Source organism: Leguminivora glycinivorella, chromosome 11 (genome assembly GCF_023078275.1).
Source record: "Leguminivora glycinivorella isolate SPB_JAAS2020 chromosome 11, LegGlyc_1.1, whole genome shotgun sequence".
NCBI lineage: Eukaryota > Metazoa > Arthropoda > Insecta > Lepidoptera > Tortricidae > Leguminivora > Leguminivora glycinivorella.
The window spans coordinates 13257206-13279567 of NC_062981.1; the positions used below are offsets into that span (position 1 = coordinate 13257206).

Below are 22362 nucleotides of genomic sequence, written 5' to 3' on the forward strand. Positions count from 1 at the left end.
CATTTTTTCTCTCGAATATTTTTTTTACCACATTAGGTCAAATTAAAAATTATAACCACAAATTACCAAATTACTAAAAAAGCACCCTAGGAATGTGACCCAAAACGAAATGTTAAATTTATATGTTATCAATGTATTTATAAACGAAAACAAAATCGACTTTAATATTTTTTTAACTTAGGGCCCAAAATATAGCCAGCGCCGCAGGACTAAAAGGCATGAACAGCAAACCCTAAACACCGTAGGTAAATATCGTGGCGAAATTTATCATAATAATATAACGAAACGTGACCCGGCACCTTCGAAATTACAACGCAAGCAATAATTCAATCAGGCCTGGCTTAACCGGCTCTCTCCATGTTTACCCAGCTCCCTTCTACGACGTTATCCCGTACTATCACTGTATCATATTAATTGAGATTCATGTCAATAAGGTAAATAATAGAAATCCTTGCACGACGTTATAATTGAGTAACTGAGTTACACCAAAGTTGCCAATTCCAAATTTGAAGACGTGGTTTCACGCCTTAGAAAGACTGAATCTAAATTAAGTGTATTTGATGAAGATATTGAATTTTACTTAATTAATTTTAACCCAACTCATTAGGTATAAGTACAATAATTCATGTAGGTTATATGTATTCTGCGACTTTTATACAACAGACAGGTTAAGAGGTGGTTGATGCTTATCTAATATACTTAATATATATAAGTACCTAATTTTAAAAGAAGTTTACTAAGAATTTTATAAACGAAATATCTTCTAAAGATAATTGTTGAAATAAAGAAAGAAATTCACTTTCCGCACGAGCGAGCCATATCACTTGTGTTGAAAAACAGAACAAATGCTATATAGTTCCGTTGAGCCGCTCGTATCGACTGGTTGTGCGATGGCGTTAGGGATAAAAACGCTCATTTTTTTCGCGGCCGTCACCCTCCTTCGCCCCGGCTCCTGCCGAGACGAGGATAGGATCATGAAAGGTGATTTAACCCCTTTTTTAACCGAATACCGCCGCTAAATCTCCGACGAAATGTTGAGTTTATCTCGAACAATGTCCAAGTCGGGACTATTACTGTAAGTCTAGGCTATCGCGGCACTCTGGGGAGCAGTAATGGACCTGCGGAAGCGGCCGGGAAAGAACAATGAAAGTCTAGTGTCCGCAACTTGATTTAGGGGTCTTGGACACCTAATAATGTCTGTCGCGTAAAAAGATTGGAGAGATCGTACGTAAGTTAACCCTTAGCTTTAAGATTTAAGTCTCGGTAAAGAACTTTTGGAAGATATGTTTATGCTTTTGGGAGCTTTTCAGTAGGTACAACATAGGTAATGTTTGCTTCTAATATTTTCAGCCAAACATAAAGATTGGTTAAACACGCGTTAGCTAGCAGCTTAACTATTGTCCGTAGATACTTAGTGGGTACCTACTCATTTTTATACTAACGAAAAACAAAATTCCTATAGTACCAAATTCCTATAGTACCAATTTCTGATAGAAAAATTCGAATTTTAATGTGCACCTAATTAGTAAACCTGATGTGAGATCCTCTAAAACATTTTTACACCACAATCGGTCAGAATATTGATTTTTGAGATTAAGTTAATACCAATTTTAATCTTATGAAGCAAGCAGGGTGTACCACGTTTCACCTAAAACTATGTTGTAGATTAGTAAATTTCATCAAATTCATTAATATTCTAACATTACAGCATGCTTCTGGGCTTACGAGGTATACGAGCCCTGCTTCGGCGGCTGCGCAGAGGTATCGTGCGACAACCCGCGCAACCACCTGCGGCCGTGCTACCCGTACTGCGAGCCCGGCTGCGTGTGCCAGGAGCCGTATGTGCGTGACGACCGCACGCACCAGTGCGTGCTGCCGCAGGACTGCTCCCCGTGAGTACAACCCTTTAGCTACCTGCAGCCCGGCTGCGTGTGCCAGGAGCCCTACGTGCGCGACGACCGCACGCACCAGTGCTTGTTGCCGCAGGACTGCTCTCCGTGAGTACAACCCGTACCTGAGAGTACCTAGTGGCTACACTGCAATGCGGCTGCGTGTGCCAGGAGCCCTAATACGTGCGCACCGGTGCGAGCTGTAGCAGGACTGCTCCCCGTGAGTACAGACAACCCACACGGCAGCCTGGCGATAATATTCTTATTGCAAATAAATGTATTCCCTTCCAGTCTTTAACTACATAACCACACATCATCATTTAGAAAAATTGCCAAATTTTGAATTCTGGCACTACATAGGTACATATAATATATTATTCCAGGGTAATTTATTGGTTATTTGATTTACAGGACTCAAATGGGCATCCCAGTGCCAACAAGACGATCTGAAAAATACAACACAAACAACGGCAACTACAATGTTAAACGGCACTATGCGAAAAAAGAAGACGAGGTGATAGTTCCAGAATTAAGAGATAACGAAGCAGTTTCGATTAGTCAGACGAACCCACATGCGAAGTTCTCATCAGATGTTTCGAGGATGGGAAACTACTTTAACATAGTGATAGCCCCTCCGCCTATACGGGCGCTGCAGCCTAGGAAAATAATGCAGAGTGAAATTCGCAGAGCGCCTAAACGAGTGTTGTAGTTATTGGAAATGCAAAGACAATACCTTAGGTACCGGCCACATCAGAGCGTCGCGTGTCTCGGGGCGCGCAACGGACGTCCGCGCCACGCCACCTGAGTGTAATTCAAAAAACGTCTCCTCAGTACATTTTGTATAGGAAGGACGTAAGACGCGCCGCCAAGCGGCAAGTTAAATAGGATCTGAGAAATGTAGAAAATTTGGCGACGGTCAGTCAGCACCCAATATCGTGACAGGGCGCAGTGACCCCTGCTAAACCAAATTCGTAATTACTTGGTCATATAATATCATACACCAATAAAACTTATATTTTTAGAAAGCGCATGAAATTTCGCGTAAATTTTATAATAACATTAATTGCGGTAAAGTTATGGTTTATTAAGTTAGAAGCATTTTTAATCTGTATATGTGCGACTCATGCTCGAAAAAAAACTCATGTTTTCAAATATTTTGTAAACAGCTACCTTTATAACTATAGTTATTAAAAATAATTATAGTAGGTTTAATTTGCTTTCAAATGATACCTCTTACATATGGGCGCGTCTTACGTCCTTCCTATACAAAATGTACTGAGGAGACGTTTTTTGAATTACACTCAGGTGGCGTGGCGCGGACGTCCGTTGCGCGCCCCGAGACACGCGACGCTCTGGTGTGGCCGGTCACTTAGATGCCCAGTGTGCAGGGCGTTATCTATTTTTTTGCCTTAAGAGTCACACGAACCGCCGCCAGAAATCCGGTGCTGTGGATTGGACGGAAGAATAGTAACTCTTTTTAGGCAAATGCATTTTAAATGAAGATTTGAGATGATGAGATTTGAGGTAGGTAACCCATTTAAGGGTAAATGTAAGTAAATGTTAAATGAAATCTGAATTGAATTTTATTGCTAAAAACTTTTATCGAGAAAAAAGTGCTTAAGTAGATAAGATTAGTATTTTGTATGTACAATAGATAGATAGATAGATAGATAGATCTTTATTGTTCAACCGTGTTACACAGGTGTTAATTCATTACATTAGTAGGTTACAACGGTGACCCAATTCGGGTATACAATTATCACTTAAAGCTAAAAAACTATACTAGGTATACATTATTAGCAATCATGTCATGGCGAATCATAATTATCAGTCATATCTTTCAAAGAAGTCTTTTAAGGTATAAAATTCATTGTTAATTAACCATTTCTTTAAACTAGGGATAAATTTGGAATTTTAAACTAGGGATAGTTCTAGGCGGCAAGGTATGTCTGACTCTTAAATAATACCCTTTTTCCTCTCACTAGCTCGGAAACACGTGTTTTGTCCTTTAATACCAGCGGGTAAAAACGCATTTTATCCACTAGTGGGTAAAGTACTTTGACCTTGAATAAAGTCAAATTACCTGCTTTAAAATTGATAAAAGTAGGTGAATCTAGTACCTAATAAAGATGATGACCAACTGTGGAACTACTGGAAGCAGTGATAAACGCATTTTTTGCGTTGTAGTTTCCTCGCTATAGTGAGGGGAAAAGTTTTGTGTTATACTCGGGTGCAAATGTATTTTACTTCTCATGTGTTAAAAAACTCGCAATAGGATCAGGATTCTTCGCTCGTGGTTCAACTATAGAATCCTTTCACTTGCTCGTTTTTCAATTCCACACTCAGCGTTAAAATACAACTTTGCCCCCTTGTATAACAAATAACTATTATTTTTCCTGGGTACTTTTTAAAGATTTTTAGATTTCAGTTCTATTTTAATATTACTACTATTTTGATACTTGCATGTGTAATTGTGTATTTTTAGTGTGTACCTTTTTTAAATATAATTAAATATTACCTACTCTTTCTTGAAAAGAAGCTTAGAACATGGTACACAATCAAATTGTACATAATAAATTTTCGCAGGTTTTTTTTATAAATTATATTCAATAAATAACTTGGATGAGCACGTATGAAGCTACTTAGTTACTCATATGATACTTGATGTAATAAAAGGTGAATAACGTATAAACTTGTTTTATTCTAGCACAATAATTTAATAATCACAGTAAAATAAAATAAAATAAGATATATTAAATCACACATTCAAAGTCTGTTATTTATATCGCCTAGCATCCCACAGCGACAGCTCAGTAGAAATATTACAGCTTATATTAATAGGTACAAAAAAGTAATGGGGATACATTTTGATATATTCTCCAAAAGATCATTAGAAAACGATCGAACTGACTAACAATATTTTAAGAGAACTGTTGAGAAGGTTCATTTGTAGAGGGGAACCACCTAGCAGCCGGACGTCGTTGGTACCGAAGCATTTTACCCAACACAAGCGGACGCCTATTTATATGGAAGTATCACTGGCAGGGTCGCCACGTGATGTGGGGACTAAAGGACAAGTCGCTTGTATTTATTGGGTTGGCACAAAAGTAATGACACACTCTACAAAACTCTATACATTTCCTTTCTTAAGTTAATTGTTTTCGATAATATTCTAGTATGTTGTAGAACATTCTAGGTACTTCTAATGTGAGGGTATATAAAGCCGCCCTCGTGATTGGTTTAGTTAGATTGAAATAAAATGGATGAGTGACAAGTTCGAACACTTTACTTATACGAGTACTTGTTAGGCCACAGTGCGCGGGCTGCGGCTGACAATATCAACACTGCATTGGGCGCTGGAAGTACAAGCCATGCCACGGTGTCCAGATGGTTTGACCGTTTTAAATCAGGAGACAGGAGCCTTAAAAGTCAGTCACGCTCAGGGCGACCACCTGCATTCAATGATGACGATTTACGCCGCGAACTACAGTCGAATCCTGATGCTACTACTCGTGAATTAGCGGAAGCACTTAACTGCAGTCACCACGCTGTGGAATACCATCTGCATGAGCTTGGGTATCGAAAAGTTTTGGCTCGATGGGTACCGCACATCCTTACCGACGCCAGTCGTGCAGTCCGTGTCGCCATCTGTCAATCACTTTTGCTGCGACCCCGACGTAAAGAGTTTTTGACTGATCTGGTTACGGGAGATGAATCATGGATTTATTATGAGAAAGATACACGTCGTGCTTTTTGGCTGCCTCGAGAAGAAACGCCACCAACTCAACCGAAGCTGAGTCAAAAGAACCGCTTAAAAGTTTGCTTTGTTGTTTCTGGGACTCGCAAGGCATGCTGTTTCATGAACTATTACACAATGAAACTGTTAACGCTAACAAATATTCAACACAGCTCACCGAACTATCTTCTGCTATCAAGAAAAAACGACGAAGACGAGCCACTGTAATTTTACTACATGATAACGCTCGACCTCATGTCGCATCTACCGTTCGCCAACAGCTGCAGAACTTGGGCTGGGAGACGATACCCCCCACCTTATTCTCCAGACCTCGCACCATCAGACTTTCATTTGTTTAGAGCCTTGAAACGGCATTTGCGGGGTAAACAATTCAATGATTTCCATGATGTACAGGTGGAGTTGAACAACTTTTTCGAGGCACAGCCATCAGAGTTCTGGGCGAAAGGCATCTAAACTTTGCCGAATCGTTGGCAAGAAGTCATAGATGCTAATGGTGATTACATCATCGACTAAGCTTTTTGTATTGTAATAATAATAAAAAATATAAAACGTAAACCAAGTGTCTCATTACTTTTGTGCCAACCCAATAATATAGGTTTACTCTGCCTTATGTTACGCAATGGTTTCTTATACATATAGAGTAAGGTGAAGCAGTGTGAGTGAGGTGTTACACTTACACTACAGTATTTAGACGTTGTCTCTAGTGCGTACCAAACTACACTATACAGGTAAGTATTTTAATTACGACAACGTATACAAACACACTACGTATACAAATTTGTAAGCAGGGGGGTCAACTTTTCTCTGCAGCTGACTGTACCTATCCTCAAAATTGATACCTACGACTATAATGCGCCAAATATGTATAGCAAATTCCTGCCTCTGAAAAATATTATATTGTTGGCTCAGGAAAGCATAAATAAGTAATAAACAAACAAAGTTACTATCGTATTTACAACATCAGTAAGAATTAGTAGAAATAGAAATAAGTACCTAGGTAAAGGAGAATAAACCCGATATTCATTATTCCGTTCAGAGCATTGATTAGAGTTCAGTCAAAGCAAAATTTGTAGTGCCGATAACACGTTATCAGATGATACCTGCATGTGCGCTCATGTTTTCGTTTTTCATTTCAAGAAAACGAACAAACATCACATCCGTTATTTGTGCTCGAACTGAAACCACTGTGAAAAAATCGGGCATATCTTTTTCTAAACAAACCTCAGAGCATTCAGCGAATTAGAGTAAAGTAGTATGGTGCTGAACAAACGGTGGCCGCTCAGACACATTCTACACGAGTTAATGCCTACTAAAACTAAACTATCGGACATGCGTTGCTTCTTGTTATTAGCCTTTATTTTATGTGAGTGTTGTTTTTATTTTAATTTGCGGTAGTAAAAGTTGGATGCAGGTAATATGAGCTTGTCGTAAACTTGAGTTATTTTCCTGGGGTTTTTGATTAATAAAATAAATGTTTTGGCATGGCAGCAACTCAATTAAGTACCTTCTACTTATATATCATCGCCTAACAATCAAACCTTATACATGTTGATTTTCTTGAAGCGGAATTTTATATCATTAATTGATTACAAGTATCAATAGCGGATGAGTTATTACTGTAGGAATTTAATGACCACCTGTGTCGTTGAACGCTACTAGTACCTAGACTAGTAGTTGGACAATTAAAAATTTTTAATCTAGGATTGTATGTTTTTTATCCTAGTGGAGTAAAAGTAAGGTACCCTGGACATAATTCAATAACTCGTCCTTTTTGATATTTTTTTGGGTATTATTATTAAGCATCAAATAGTAATTATGTACATAGATAAAAAAAAAGACGATCGTATTCATATCTTATAAAAATCATGAGATAAAGTACATTATCCCACTTTTCGCTAACAGCAAAATAGTTAACCGAAAACTTTGTTAGATTAACTTTGTGGTGCACTCAGATGCGATCAGTTATTAGCGATATTACACAGAAAATAAATCTGATTGTGTACTTTTTTTTACCGTTTTCATTTAATGTGAATATCTAGGTAGGTAAAAATGGTGACCATGATATATATATCAATTTGCATTGTATTAAGTATATATAGACATTTAACACCGATCTTAAACATATATTTTTAACGCTTAAATAAACATGAATTTCTCAGTAGGTATAAATTGTAACTGAGATTTTTTTGCTTAAGACCAGGTTTTTGTGTACTATAATCATGATTTTATCAAAATTAATACTGTGAAGGTCGCGCTTAAGAAACTGTAAATGTCAGTAATTTAAAAGGGTGCAAAGTTGTCGTAGAGCGGCTGTCGCGGGGCGGGGGGAGCGCGCGGGGGGCGGGGGAGCGCGCGGGGCGCGGGCCTGGGAGAGCGCGCCGCGCACCGGCCGCGTCACCGCGGCGGATCGGTTAATAGGTTAGGGACGTAAGGTACCGGCCACACCAGAGCGTCGCGTGTCTCGGGGCGCGCAACGGACGTCCGCGCCACGCCACCTGAGTGTAATTCAAAAATCGTCTCCTCAGTACATTTTGTATAGGAAGGACGTAAGACGCGCCCCAGGCGGCGTGGCGCGCGCCGCGCCGCCTGGGGGCGCGTCTTACGTCTAAAATAAACACAACGGACGTGGCGTGGCGCGGGCGTGGCGAGGACGAGGCGCGGACGGGGCGCGGACGCAATCTAAATTACACACAAGAGGTGAAAACACGGCTCGATGCGTCATTATACAGGCTGATTTCGTTGCGGAAACGTCTTCCTCGTCCGATGATGAAGATGCGTTTGCCTTGCTGGAAATTCTCAATATGCAGAGGCACAGGAGATATTGGGTTCACCCTATGCGAAAATTATCCGAACATTACAGATATTTCGAAACCATGGAAAAGTTGCATGAATATCCGGATCTTTTTCGTACAGTTTATAAAATGTCAAATAAAAATGCAAATAATAAACCTTTGAATTCAGATTTCTTATCCCTCATGCCTGTTTGCCCCACCCAACCATACCCAGGCTGGCCCCGACTCCAAAAATAATTGATTTGTTTATAATTTGGATGTTTAGATTATTGCAATACGATAAGAAATCTGAATTCAAAGGTTTATTATTTTTTGCGTTTTAGTTTCTCCGTGTTTTGTAACGCGCTTATTTTTGAAGGCGGTTTTATATTAAAGAAACATTTATTTATTTATTGATTTTAGTGGTTCCTATTGATATTATATACGTACAGTAGTGAAAGAATTATCCTTTAACTCCTAACCATTGAGGAGTTGACCTTCCATCATCAGCTCAGCGACATTAAAATTTTTACCATCAATCGTAAATATTGGTGTACCTATTAAAAATACACTAAAAACATTACATGTGCCTATAACATTTGAAGAGTTCCCTCGATTTCTCCAAGATCCCATCATCAGACCCCGACTTGGTGCCAATAGGACCATCTCGGGGTTATACCCGTTCGATTAAAAAAAAAAATTTGAAAATCGGTCCACGATTCTCGGAGATATCGAGTAACATACATACAAAAAAACCGGCCAAGAGCGTGTCGGTCCACGCTCAGTGTAGGGTTCCGTAGTTTTCCGTATTTTTCTCAAAACAATTTTCCTAGAAATCTTTATAAAGTTCTACTTTTTTGATCTTTTTTCATATTTTTTTAAACATAAGGTTCAAAATATAGAGGGGGGGGGGGGACGCACTTTTTTTCCTTTAGGAGCGATTATTTCCGAAAATATTAATATGATCAAAAACCGGCCAAGAGCGTGTCGGGCCACGCTCAGTGTAGGGTTCCGTAGTTTTCAGTATTTTTCTCAAAAACTACTGAACCTATCAAGTTCAAAACAATTTTCCTAGAAAGTCTTTATAAAGTTCTACTTTTGTGATTTTTTTCATATTTTTTAAACATATGGTTCAAAAGTTAGAGGGGGGGGACGCACTTTTTTTTTTCTTTAGGAGCGATTATTTCCGAAAATATGAATATTATCAAAAAACGATCTTAGTAAACCCTTATTCATTTTTAAATACCTATCCAACAATATATCACATGCTGGGGTTAGAATGAAAAAAAATATCAGCCCCCACTTTACATGTAGGGGGGGTACCCTAATAAAACATTTTTTTCCATTTTTTATTTTTGCACTTTGTTGGCGTGATTGATATACATATTGGTACCAAATTTCAGCTTTCTAGTGCTAACGGTTACTGAGATTATCCGCGGACGGACGGACGGACGGACGGACGGACGGACGGACGGACGGACGGACAGACAGACATGGCGAAACTATAAGGGTTCCTAGTTGACTACGGAACCCTAAAAACGATCTTAGTAAAAGTAAACCCTTATTCATTTTTAAATACCTATCCAACAATATATCATACGTTGGGGTTGGAATGAAAAAAAAAATCAGCCCCCACTTTACATGTAGGGGGGGTACCCTAATAAAACATTTTTTTCCATTTTTTATTATTGCACTTTGTTGGCGTGATTGATACATTGGTACCAAATTTCAGCTTTCTAGTGCTTACGGTTACTGAGATTATCCGCGGACGGACGGACAGACAGACAGACAGGGGGAAACTATAAGGATTCCTAGTTGACTACGGAACCCTAAAAAACATTCAGTCGAATTGAGAACCTCCTACTTTTTTTGAAGTCGGTTAAAAAACAACCTTTATTGCCGGCCGGCAAACGGCTAACCGATTGAAACAGAAACATAAATGAAAAGAGAGGGCGAACGGCGACACCTGCGTGTCGGCGATTTCAAAGGTAAGCGCACGTGCACCCGATCTCGCTACCTACGCCCAGGTGCGGGCGCGGCTTTCGACCTTCCCGCCGTGCAATAGAATTTAATGTCGGCTGCTCGTGTGCGGTCTGTTTGTTTTATAGAGTGGCGGCATTTTCAACATCAAAGGGTGAGCCTATTTTGTGCAAAATTCTATTATATCAATAACTTCTCACGTCACTAGATTATCGACTTTGAATGTCGAGTATATTTATAGTATCATCACTTTATTTCAGTGTACGAATTTCGTATGTGTTAAAAATCATTGTTCTAGCTTCATAAACCAGGGAGGAAATAATGGAGAGCGTTTATATGTCTTGTTTTGCCTTAATTCAATATCATCACATATTTTTGTTGCTGATAAAATAATACATCCTACATATCAAGGCCTTGTAGCTCGGCGAAAGAATCGTGATCGCGGAGTGCGCCGGCACTGATTATAATTATTTTGTCCAGTTATTATAATAACCTATACAAAAAGTACCGATAGAATAGGTATTCTAATCTATATCTGCATAGAACTATTTAAAACAAACCACAAAAGTTCATAGTTGATCGTTATTGGTACAGTCAGCAACTCAGCTGTAAATACAGATGAAGTGCCAAATATATGTATACACACACCTTAATGTACCAAGTACCAACACTTGTACAGGAAATAAAATACTCTATACATATTTTTGGCACTTTGTCTTGCCAGCTGTGTTGTTGACTGTACACGATCTAAAAAGGAGCCGAACGGTTATTATAATTACGCGGTGACTTGCGTAGTCGGCGGCCGCGCGATACATAGTGCTGTCTCTGTTCAGGCCCCGTAGCCGAATGCCATTTCTCCGACGCGAAACGAAAACGAAACGCAGTCTGGCTCTGTTGCGCCAATACGCAAGAGCGATAGAGATAGATAACGTTTCGTTTCGTGAGCGTTTGTGCCATTCGGCTACGGCTACGCACCCTGTTCTCACTACCACGAATTTGAAGAACAATATTGCTGTCTCTCTCAATCTTTAGGCGTCATTCATATATTACAATCCATGTTAAAGGATTAAAAAAGCGTGACATTGGGGGGTCCAAATAGTAGTCCATAAACCACTAACCTCTTTACTAACAGAAATTTAAATAACAATAGTGCTATCTCTGTCACTCTTTACTAACAGAAATTTAAATAACAAAAATGCTATCTCTGTCACTCTTTACTACCAGGAACTTAAATTATTATAGTGCTATCTCTGTCACTCTTTACTATCAGGAACTTAAATTGTTATAGTGCTATCTCTGTCACTCTTTACTACCAGGACCTTAAATTATTATAGTGCTATCTCTGTCACTCTTTACTGTGTGCGGGAAGTGCACATACCACGAGTTTGACTAACATGAGTGCTATCTCTATCACTCTTTACTACCAGGAACTTTAATTATGATAGTGCTATCTCTGTCACTCTTTACTACCAGGAACATAAATTTTATTATTATAGTGCTATCTCTGTCACTCTTTACTACCAGGAACTTAAATGATTATAGTGCTATCTCTGTCACTCTTTACTGTGTGCGGGAAGTGCACATACCACGAGTTTGACTAACATGAGTGCTATCTCTGTCACTCTTTACTACCAGGAACTTAAATGATTATAGTGCTATCTCTGTCACTCTTTACTTCTAGGAACTTAAATCTTTTTTTCGGTTTCGGTTTTGGTCTTGGTTTCGGTGTCGGTTTTGGTGTAGGTTTCGGTGTCGGTTTCGGTTTCGATTTCGGTTTTCGTTTCCATTCCCGTTTCGGTTTCCGTTTTCGTTTTCAGTTTTGTTTTTGTTTAAACTAACAGAACTAAAACTAAAACCAAAACCAAAACCAAACCAGAAACGGGAAACCGAACACGGGAAACCGGATATCGGATACCGTATATCGGATACTGGTTACCGGTTACTGTCTACCGTTTACCGGATACCGGTTACCGTCTACCGGTTACCGGTCACCGTTTACCGGATACCGGTTAACGGTCATTGGTTACTGGTTACCGGTTACCGGTCACCGAATACCGGAGACCTGTCACCGGTTACCGGTTAACGGTTACCGGATACCGGTTACCGGTTACCGGATACCGGTTACCGGATACCGGTTACCGGATACCGGATACCGGTTACCGGATACAGGATACAGGATACCGGATACCGGATACCGGTTACCGGTTACCGGTTACCGGTTACCGGGTACCAGATACCAGAAACCAGGTTTTGATTTCTGGTTTCTCATGTTACAACGTGTATAGATTAGTCGATACCAAGTCGGACACTTCCGATTAGGCGATTTCGGCTCGCATTGTTACGCAGCATTCGAGTGTTGAGTTTCTCACACATGAGGCCCCCTAATAAAATTTGTACCACTCATATTATTGATTTGACTCTCGCAACACAAACACCTCATGCCCACACAAATACACACAAAATAAAATCATTCACAAACTTCAAATCATTCAAAAACTCAACAGTCACACGCGCTCCTCGCGGTCCTCTAAGAACTCCCTCGCGAGAGTCGACACTTCAAAATGAAGCGACATCGCATCGGCTCATCGTCCACAAATCCGAAAAGATCCACCGATAAATTTGTACCGGAAAGACCTCACCGCGACAATGTCACATTACCCAAATTACTTCAAAAATCCTCTGAAAGTGAAACAGTTCATTAGGTTTACCGTAAGAGTGAGTGAGACAGACACGCACTGTGCTTCAAATTTGCCTCGCCAAAATACGTTACACACGACTCGAAAGAATACAGTCTTAAGCGCCGCAAGCTTTCATACATACATATAACGTTGTTGTGATCCAAGCATCTCGTCAAGCTCGATAGGTACTATTATTGAGCTAACGACTTGACCAGTTTAACGTGACCTATCGGACTAATTGATTTGTATGACTTTTGTCACTTGTAATAAGGGAGCTCTCTTATACTGGACGGTGAAATATTTGTTATCGAAGCGTTTTGAAAACGCGGCGCCCTTGATATCGTCGAGCGAAACACGTGTTGACGACTCGCCGCCCGTTCCCGCTACTACTATACTAGCTATACCTACTCTGTGCACGACCTTATTCTGCAGGTAATAACGTTCATATTAAAGCGCAAGTAAGAAAAATATCAATTAAGTAATGAATCTTACATATTTGTTGTTTAATTGATTTCGTATAGTACTAAGAATATATTAACGGCAAAATTTACCATCTTTCAATTTAGTTAGGTATTTTTCCTTTCCTAAAATTATCAATATTTAAGATTTTGAACAAGCGCCAAAAGTATTGGTATAAGTTTTAATAATTTATCAACACACGTAATATTATATTCATAATAAATTGCAGGATTACGGTTAACAATATTTTCTAGTGAAATACGCCTGAAAATGTGTAACTTACTAAACCTTCTTTATAAATGATAGTTCTGTATGAATTATTTATAAAAATTAGATGTTTTTATATGAAATGCAGGTGTCACAAGATAATACAAGCACTTTTTCCGGATTACATTTAATACTTTAGTTATAAAATCAAAAAATATTCAGAGTTCGTTTTTATTTTTTTTTAAATTGAATCAGAACCCTAATTTGATTAATAATTTGTATTTTAACTATCACTAATGATACTTTATACGACAGAAAAAGAAAATTACGGTTATCGAATTATGTCCAGATCAAGCTATTTTTCCTGGTCTATTAATAGATCATTATTACTAAAAATCGATATAAAACTTGTACTATTATATATTCTGTGATAAAACGCAAAAATTTCGGATTTAATGCCGATGGCACTCTCCTACAACAGTTTTTGTCCGAGGCACCATCGAACTGCCGATATCGGCAGGACGCTTCCGACATTTTTTGGCATGCCGGACCCCCCGCCAGTTGTCGGCCGATAATATTTGTTAGTGTGCGTATATAATGTATATATAAGTTTGTAGTAGTGTGCGTGACAAAAATGGCGTCTATTAAACAGCTGCTAATGATCGAAATTCAAATTAGTTGAAAATTCCCATTGAAAAAAAAAGGTTGTAATGCATCGGTCCGAATTGCGGATACTAGTTGTTTCATCTTTTAGTAGATATAGTTGAATGTAAAATTATTTTTTTTGCCTGACGCTCTTGAGTATTTTTTATGCTCGTTATCTTAATTTTACAATATAATATTTAGGATATAGTGCTTATAATTATTAAATATAAACCATTTTTTAAATATTTTTTGATACAAAATCATACTTCATTGATTTGGAACAATGCGTTTTATCGGACCGACATCCGACACTATTGGAAGCGTTTATCGGATGTAGGATGTCGGTCCGACATCCGATATCGGATCGGATAATGTGAAAACGGCCTAAGGGCGCCCGCAGATTTAAAATAAGATGTTTGACGAAAATTCGTATAAAAATACCCCAGCAACACTGTGAACATGCTAACGTGTCCAACCTTGACATATTATATGAAGCAACAACTCCACCCTGTTTTTTTATGAGATTAAAGGACATAATTTATCAGATAAATATTATGAATGAACTTACCAGATGACATCGTGGCCCAGGCGACCAACAGCTACGACTACGAGGAGCTGGAGGGCAAGCACGCGTTCACCGACGACCGGCGGAACTGGAGGAAGAAGGCGCTGGACCAGGGCAGCGACATCGACAACGTGATCCGGGGGCAACGCCGCTACGACACCGGCGGGAAGAGTGTCGAGATATACGAGTAGGTGGGCCATTTTTTTCAAAGTTGTCCATCCCACTTTTTTTGGATTTGGAAATTTTTATGTGGTTTCCACCCAGAATCGCGAGGTCTTTTAATCCTAATAAAGTGTCCCAAGGTTTTTTCTCATTCCGTTACCATTTTTTCATACATTTTGTATGGCGGTAACAGAATGAAAGGTCTAAAAAATGTATGGAAATCTTGGGACATTTTTTTCTCCTATCAGAATCGAAGACTTCTCGATTCTGACTAGGAATCGCGTAAAAAATACCCATTTTAACTATAAAACTCCCGTGAGACTCATACATATTTAAAAATATTTTAAGCGGGTTACTCACGTATTAAGTCGATATAGCGTTCGACATGTTTCGGTTCAATTTCGAGAACCTTTCTCAAGAGTAGCGACCCCGCGTTTACATGAGTAACCCGCTTAAAATATTTTTAAATAAAAATACCCATGTTACAAAAAAAGTGGGGTGGACAACTTTGAAAAAAATGGCCCACGTCTCCACACAACGTCTGTTCTAGATAAGCAAGTTTCAGCTATAATTGTTGCTACGAGGAGCTGGAGGATAACCCACGGAACATGGCAAAATTCTGTCGATCAGGGGATCGATTTTTGAATTTCGAACGCACGAATTCGCCGTTCGAAAGTCTGTGGAAAACGACATAATGCTATTTTTTAAAAAGGACGGCTAGTAATTTTAAAACTAGTGGTAATGACCACTCGTTTTCGATTCTGTTAGTAGAATTTGAATCGCTAGTAGTGGAGATATTATTGAACGAATTTCACGAAATCGAATGGCCGAGATTCAAAAATCGGCCCCCCGGGCAGTGATCAAGGGCAATGCATCAACGACGCCGGTGGGAAAAGCCCAGCGATATAAGGGCCACCGCATAGGTACCTACTAAAAGTTTTGAGCGTCGGTGTCTAGTCAGCGCTATGGAATGGCGATACTGAACAATAGCGCCAATATTACTTGGGGCACATAACAGCAACTTGTTTGGGTTCAATGAACCTTACTTAATAAGTTGGTATTAAAATTAACTTTAGCAAAATTTAATATTTAAAATCCAATTAACTAACTTATTTAGTACATACCTAACAAAAATATGTACCTACGTTGGGCATTTACCTACGTTACAACTTGTGTTTCTTTTTCAGAGAGAAAGAGCAGAAAACGCCACCAACAATGAATTGTGATAGACCGCGTGAGAGGTAAATTTAGTATAACGCTACACTTTGTACCTACTTTATGCTGAAGTTTGAAAAACTAAGTTTGGTTAAGCATTTCATCAGACGTAGGATTGTCGCATCACTTTATATCACACTTTGCAGTGAGTTACTAAATAAAATGTTTCAATTAAATCTTATATCCACAAACAGCTTAGCTTAGTAGTAGTGTGTACCACAGCAAAAAGGAGTGTACAAGTTTCTAATGGGTTGGCAACGCGCACGTGACACTCCTTGAGTTGCAGGCGTCCATAGGTGTCGGTGACCACTTTCCATCAGGCGGACCGTATGCTTGTTTGCCACCGACGTAGTATTAAAAAAAAAAACAGTTGCAACTTTCTGCATAGCCCAAGTCTCATTGGAAATCCTATGAAAGGTGAACTGCAAAACGAAGTCAGACGGAGCCGACTTTTAAATAGTCGCATTTGTTATAATTGCTACAGATGTAGTGCAAAAGGTTTCCTTTGTATTTTTCCGGGAACGTTCGTATTTGTCATGCTAGTTCAGTCAATGTCAGTACATCTTGTTCTGAGACTGACTGAAATAGCATGACACGTTCGTACGTTTCCGTAACAATACGAAGGCAAATCTTTTCGCACTACATATGTACACTGGTAATACCTTTAGGTACCATTACGTATAGCAAGTGTCCGTTGGCAGGTACGAGCCATGCTTCTCCGGCTGCGCGGCCGTGTCGTGCGACAACCCGCGCGACCGGCTGCGGCCGTGCTACCCGTTCTGCGAGCCGGGCTGCGTGTGCGTGCCGCCGTACGTGCGCGACGACCGCACGCACAAGTGCGTCATGCCCGAGGAGTGCACCAAGTACGAACACCTTTACCAAGCCGATCGGTTCAACGATCTTTACTTACAGGGCTTCTTTTACCCTCAAAGGATCCGGTGGCCTGTTTTTAGGACAAAATTAAATAGTTACGGCAACCGGCAGACTTTTCCGCCGGAATCAGACCTTGCATGGGAGCTTGAAAGTTTTAAATAAATGTCTTATTTTGAGGACACTGGGTCGTTATTTCACTTGTCCTAAAAATATAAAATAGAATGAGCCTTACAAAGGTATGTTAATCAAAACGAATAGCATACCTACGGCCTACGAGTAAGGTATTTAATTGATGTAAGTAGGTAGGTACATTTTTGATCGAGATTACTTGTTTACTTTGAGATTGTCGGATTCACCAACATGTTCCAAAATCGACAGCAGCTGCAGTAGGTTTATAGCCATAAGTAGAGTTGTATTCACGTACGGAAACAAAATTTAAACAACATGTGTTTGTTACAGGGGCTTAAAAGGAGTACCAGACATAGGAGAAGAGGCATAAGAAATGACATATTGAAATAGCATTGTACCTGATTGGTACAACTAGCGTTAAGTAATGTATTAAATAAATTAAAACGTATACAAAAATGACTACTCTTGATTTATATAAGATCCTTCCTCAGTATTTAGCCACCAATTATTATTATTTATTAGGTACAGTCAAGTGCAAAAACATGTACCGAAAACATCGTCTCATAAATATGGTACCTATACCTACTACGCTCTTATTACACCGAACTAAGGTGCTATGGGACATATTTTAGACTAAGATATGTACCTACATTGTACACCCATATTTTTACACTTGACTGTACCTATATTACATACAAGAAAAGCTCTGTGATATTAGAACAAATTCTGTGTTCTAAAGCTAAAAAGACTGTGTGAAATTTCTGTATACATATGTATACTGGATACGTTGTATTTCTGGACCTAATTTCAGGATAGACATGTCAGTATTTCAATGCTTAACTAGGAATATTATAAACAATCGTGAAATTCAGTTCCTTATTTTTTAAGGTTCCGTACTTCAACAGGACAAAACGGAACCCTTATAGGATCACTTTATATTCCACCCGTCCATCCGTCTGTCAAAAACATTTACTTCGGAAATTCCTAGGGTATCATCGGATTGATATCAAAACCTGATACTCAAGTCTACACTGTATCCTGAAACTGTGAGAGAGCGATAAGGCCGTTTATTAAGCTTACAATACATATAAATGTTTTTTTACTGTAAGTAATTAATTATACATTAGGCACTACAAAGAAGCCGGGACATAAGGGGTTGCCGGCCGAAGACTTATAGACGGATTGGTCTCAGGCGGGCAACCCCATATTTCCCGCCTACAACAAGGTACGAAATAAATAAAAGTCTACTGAAAATAAATATTTCGAAGGGCTGTATCTCCTAAAGGGTGCGTCGTAGCGCAAAAATAATCAAATTTACATTCTTCTTTCAATGACCCCGTACACAACAATACAAAAAAAAATAGAAAATGAAAAAAAAAAATTAAGCATCAAAACGCACCAAACATCAAATATTGCCTCGGCCCTGTACCAGTTGCAGGCGCCACGTCTGTAAAGCCCCTTATAGTTTTTTTTTTTTTTATGGCTATAAATATCTAGATGTTACGTCATAACTCATCATATTATCTAGATGTTATGTTAAGTCACAATCAGTGACTGTAGAAAAGAGTACTTTGCCGGCCTAGCCCTATAAGATTTGTTTGTATGAAATTCTCTTGTCGTAAACGCACCTAGTGAAACGTCATACTTCGCGGCCAATTATAATAAGGCACATAACATCAATAATTCATACCATGTTTGAGAAAATATATGTTTTGTAAAGAAAATCTGTTTTATTTTGAATTTTCTATACTGTCCATGTACCATGTGTCCATTAAAAAAAAAGATAAGTACTTAATTTCAATTTGTACGGAACCCTGGGTGAGTGAGTCCGACCCGCAATGACCAGTTCTTAAATAGCATATCTTTACCTAGTACCTACAGTGTAACAAAATCTAGCGTCCAGCAAGATCATACCGTACATACCTAAACACACGCCTGTATTTTCGAAACGGGGTAGGCAGAGCACATGAAAACGGTTTTCAGTGCCACTCTTGGCAGGCAAGGAGTTGAAAGAAAAGGAAATTGTGATACAGCGACGGGTTGCCAGAGCATGGCCCACACCACAGAGGAACCCATATCCTACAGTCGACTTCAATACCCTAGGGAAAAAACTAAGAAAACACGTTTTAGTGTTATCTATTAAATCGAACTAAAAAAAAATTATTTTTTTTGGTGGGTGGAATGCTTGAAATCAAAGTGTAAGTATTATTTTATTCGTTATTGTTTGCAATATCAGAATTATTAGTAAAATATAATAAAGCACCCCACTCTTTTTGATTTTCTTTGATTATTTGTTAATTTCGTATTAATATCGTATATTAATTTCGTATATTAATCTTATTCTACATTCGTTAGTAGTGGAGTAGTAATATATGTAGGTATAATTGAAGAGGGTCACACGAAATTTAGTCATAAAAATATTAAAAAAAAATGAAATTTGGGATTTAGAACCGGTTTAAACATTCACAACTGGTCTAAAACGTAAAATGTCTAAAACGTAAAATCTATCTCTATCGCTCTTGCTTATTGGCGCGACAGAGCCAGACTACCTTTCGCGGCGTTTCGTTTTCGTTTTGCGTCGCAGAAATGCCATTCGGCTACGGCACCTGGTGTCCTTCAAATGGCCAAAGGCCAAACTGCACAGAATAGGAGGAGTTGATATCGCTTTAAAGTTAAAGATAAAACGGAATAAATATTGTGGATATTTTTCATTTTAGACCATTTGCTACTAACCCGTAAATAACTAGGTACTTAAATATAAAAATATTGATATCTGTATTTAAATATAATTTGTGGATTTAAGACAATGACATTAAATAGAAGTCGATTTTCTCTGAGAACATAACTTGTTGCATGAAGTTTGTAATCGTCGACTGACCACCTGCCATCCTTAGACAAACAGATTCCATTATCCTATTCTATTATCATTTCAATGGGTCCATTGTGACACCCCAAAAGGAAACTAAGAAACTCGCCATTGTATTAACTATTTCCAGAAACTCATTTGTTAAATTTTGTATGGGAAATGTTAGTAGTTATTTTCAAACGCCGAGTATAGTGACACATAGTGAAATAAAAATCGTTTAAAACACTAACAATATGGAAATCTCAGTGAAGAATAATATACACCAGCGGGAGGACTTGTAGTTTTTGGAATAACATTATGACAAAGTTATTTAGTTTAAACTTTTGTATTTCGTCCAAATGATTTTTTTAATATTTTTTTTATTATACGCAATATGTGATGCAGTTCCTGGACTTCCTGGACATTATGGTAAAATATTATCATATTATACTAACTGGCTTCCAAGGAAATCTTTATCCACGTGAACGTACCAAAAAAATCTTTTAAATTCTTACCGGCCCCCCAAGGCCGACTTTTGAATTCCGTGTGCTCGATTTCGTCACTCGCAAAATGTTACTTTTTCAATATAATCTGTAGGTAATTTAGTAAGTACAATTTAAACGCCTAGAAGCGGAGACATTAGGTACTGAACGATATAAAAGAAATCCGGCGGTCGAAATTTTGAAAATCACCCTCTGTAATTAAAAACCTGCGTGTTACTTGTCAATTTACGCTTTCATGTGTGTTTGGGTTTTGTAGAGTGCGGTGTACACGGAAGGTTTGAGTATTGCCTGGACAATTTCCCGGGCTGCGTCATCGGCTGCCACTGCTACCCAGGCTATTACTTCGACACAGACTCTAAAATATGCGAGCCCAAGTAATGTTTACATATTTTTTTTCGTAATTAATTTTTAATCAGAATACAAATGTAATGCTAACATGAACATAACTTTCAGCACTAAATTGACACAAGACTATAGACGCCACTTGTCACCTGCTGGATATACTGGATATGGACAAGGTAGCGCCCTAGCACTTCCAATAGTACCGCCGCCCCCGCCAGAGGTCCCCAGCACGCCCGAGCCCGCTCCGGAAGGGGACAACGGCGACCTCAGCGACTGGCTCTACAACCAGTTCTTTAAAACAATAGAGAGCCAGGTCGTCAACAAAACAGACGACGAGCCCCTGAAGCCGGGGACGAGAAGGAGCAGCGCTCCGATGGAACCATTTTTCTCGAGAAGACATAGTAGCAAAAAGAAAAAGTCTAAAAAACGCAACTCGCGTAAAAAGACAATCAGGGACGATGAGGAGGACAGCGAGGAAGATTCCAGCGGTTCCGACTCCTCAGAATCGGACTCCGACGAGTCGAAAGGCGACCTGGGCAGCTGGGAGCGTTTCGAGTGGGGCCCGCGCCCGCCCTCGCCCAATGGCTCGCCCGACCTGCCCAAGGATGGCGCCCACAGGCAGATAGTCATGTACAGCAAGAAGCCTAAACCACCGCTGCCGTCATTTATTTTCCTACCAAATATGGGAACTGCATTTTACCCACCAATAGGTCTACCTGCTCCAGCTATACCTATGTACCCCATGGTGCCCATCCCTCCAATCCCTCAAGGTATTTTTTTAGAGTTACTTATTTATAATGTGTTTTGAACCTCATCTTACTCTTCAAAGTGTTTGTGTTGTAAGTAACCATAATAATATTTAAAAAGATGGATTGGTGCCGCAGTTTTGACCACGATCCGAAATTCTTGTTAAGCGGATACCAGTGCTTTATATCAATCAATCAATCAGCTCGGACTCCAACAAAATAATAATATCTGAAATGGTAAAATGGATGCATGCATAAATCAGACTTATCATGTATTATATAACTTTAATAAAGGTATAGCCGGGCAATTTCGACCGGGGGTCCAATGCAACTGATCCATTTTTTTTTCATGTTTTACAATGTTTGCATTATTAATTAGAGTGTCTACTTGTTATACATATTTTGGCACGCGTGTTCAGTGGATACATGTGGAACTCAACTTAATAGTGTAATAATGGAAAAAAGACCAGTTGCAATTGTCCTCCAGTTTAAATTTGCCTCGCTGTACCTTACACAAATCGAATTGTCTCAGCTCCATCGAATAATAATGAAAATGAGCAAACGACTGCAGCGGCATCCACGCAGCACCCAGCCAC

General features: G+C 39.1%; 2 protein-coding genes across 2 annotated transcripts; both read left to right on the forward strand.

Moving 5' to 3' along the window:
• Positions 1 to 875: 875 nt before the first annotated feature.
• LOC125231350 lies at positions 876 to 3357 on the forward strand. Its single transcript, XM_048136796.1, has 4 exons — positions 876 to 981; positions 1709 to 1892; positions 2301 to 2403; positions 3304 to 3357. The coding sequence occupies exons 1-4, from the start codon at positions 891 to 893 to the stop codon at positions 3355 to 3357; spliced, it is 432 nt and encodes a 143-aa protein (XP_047992753.1). The 5' UTR covers positions 876 to 890.
• Positions 3358 to 6818: 3461 nt separating this feature from the next.
• LOC125231469 lies at positions 6819 to 17790 on the forward strand. Its single transcript, XM_048136947.1, has 5 exons — positions 6819 to 7009; positions 14958 to 15138; positions 16301 to 16354; positions 17030 to 17191; positions 17661 to 17790. The coding sequence occupies exons 1-5, from the start codon at positions 6901 to 6903 to the stop codon at positions 17698 to 17700; spliced, it is 546 nt and encodes a 181-aa protein (XP_047992904.1). The 5' UTR covers positions 6819 to 6900; the 3' UTR covers positions 17701 to 17790.
• The last annotated feature ends 4572 nt before the right edge of the window (positions 17791 to 22362 follow it).

Coding starts and splice junctions, on each gene's coding strand:
- LOC125231469 (XM_048136947.1), top strand. CDS start 6,901: ATGGTGCTGAACAAACGGTGGCCGCTCAGACACATTCTACACGAGTTA. Junction 7,010..14,957: donor GTTATTAGCCTTTATTTTAT/GTGAGTGTTGTT, acceptor TGAACTTACCAG/ATGACATCGTGGCCCAGGCG. Junction 16,355..17,029: donor TGTGATAGACCGCGTGAGAG/GTAAATTTAGTA, acceptor GTCCGTTGGCAG/GTACGAGCCATGCTTCTCCG.
- LOC125231350 (XM_048136796.1), top strand. CDS start 891: ATGGCGTTAGGGATAAAAACGCTCATTTTTTTCGCGGCCGTCACCCTC. Junction 1,893..2,300: donor CTGCCGCAGGACTGCTCCCC/GTGAGTACAACC, acceptor TTTGATTTACAG/GACTCAAATGGGCATCCCAG. Junction 2,404..3,303: donor ATGCGAAAAAAGAAGACGAG/GTGATAGTTCCA, acceptor TTTTGCCTTAAG/AGTCACACGAACCGCCGCCA.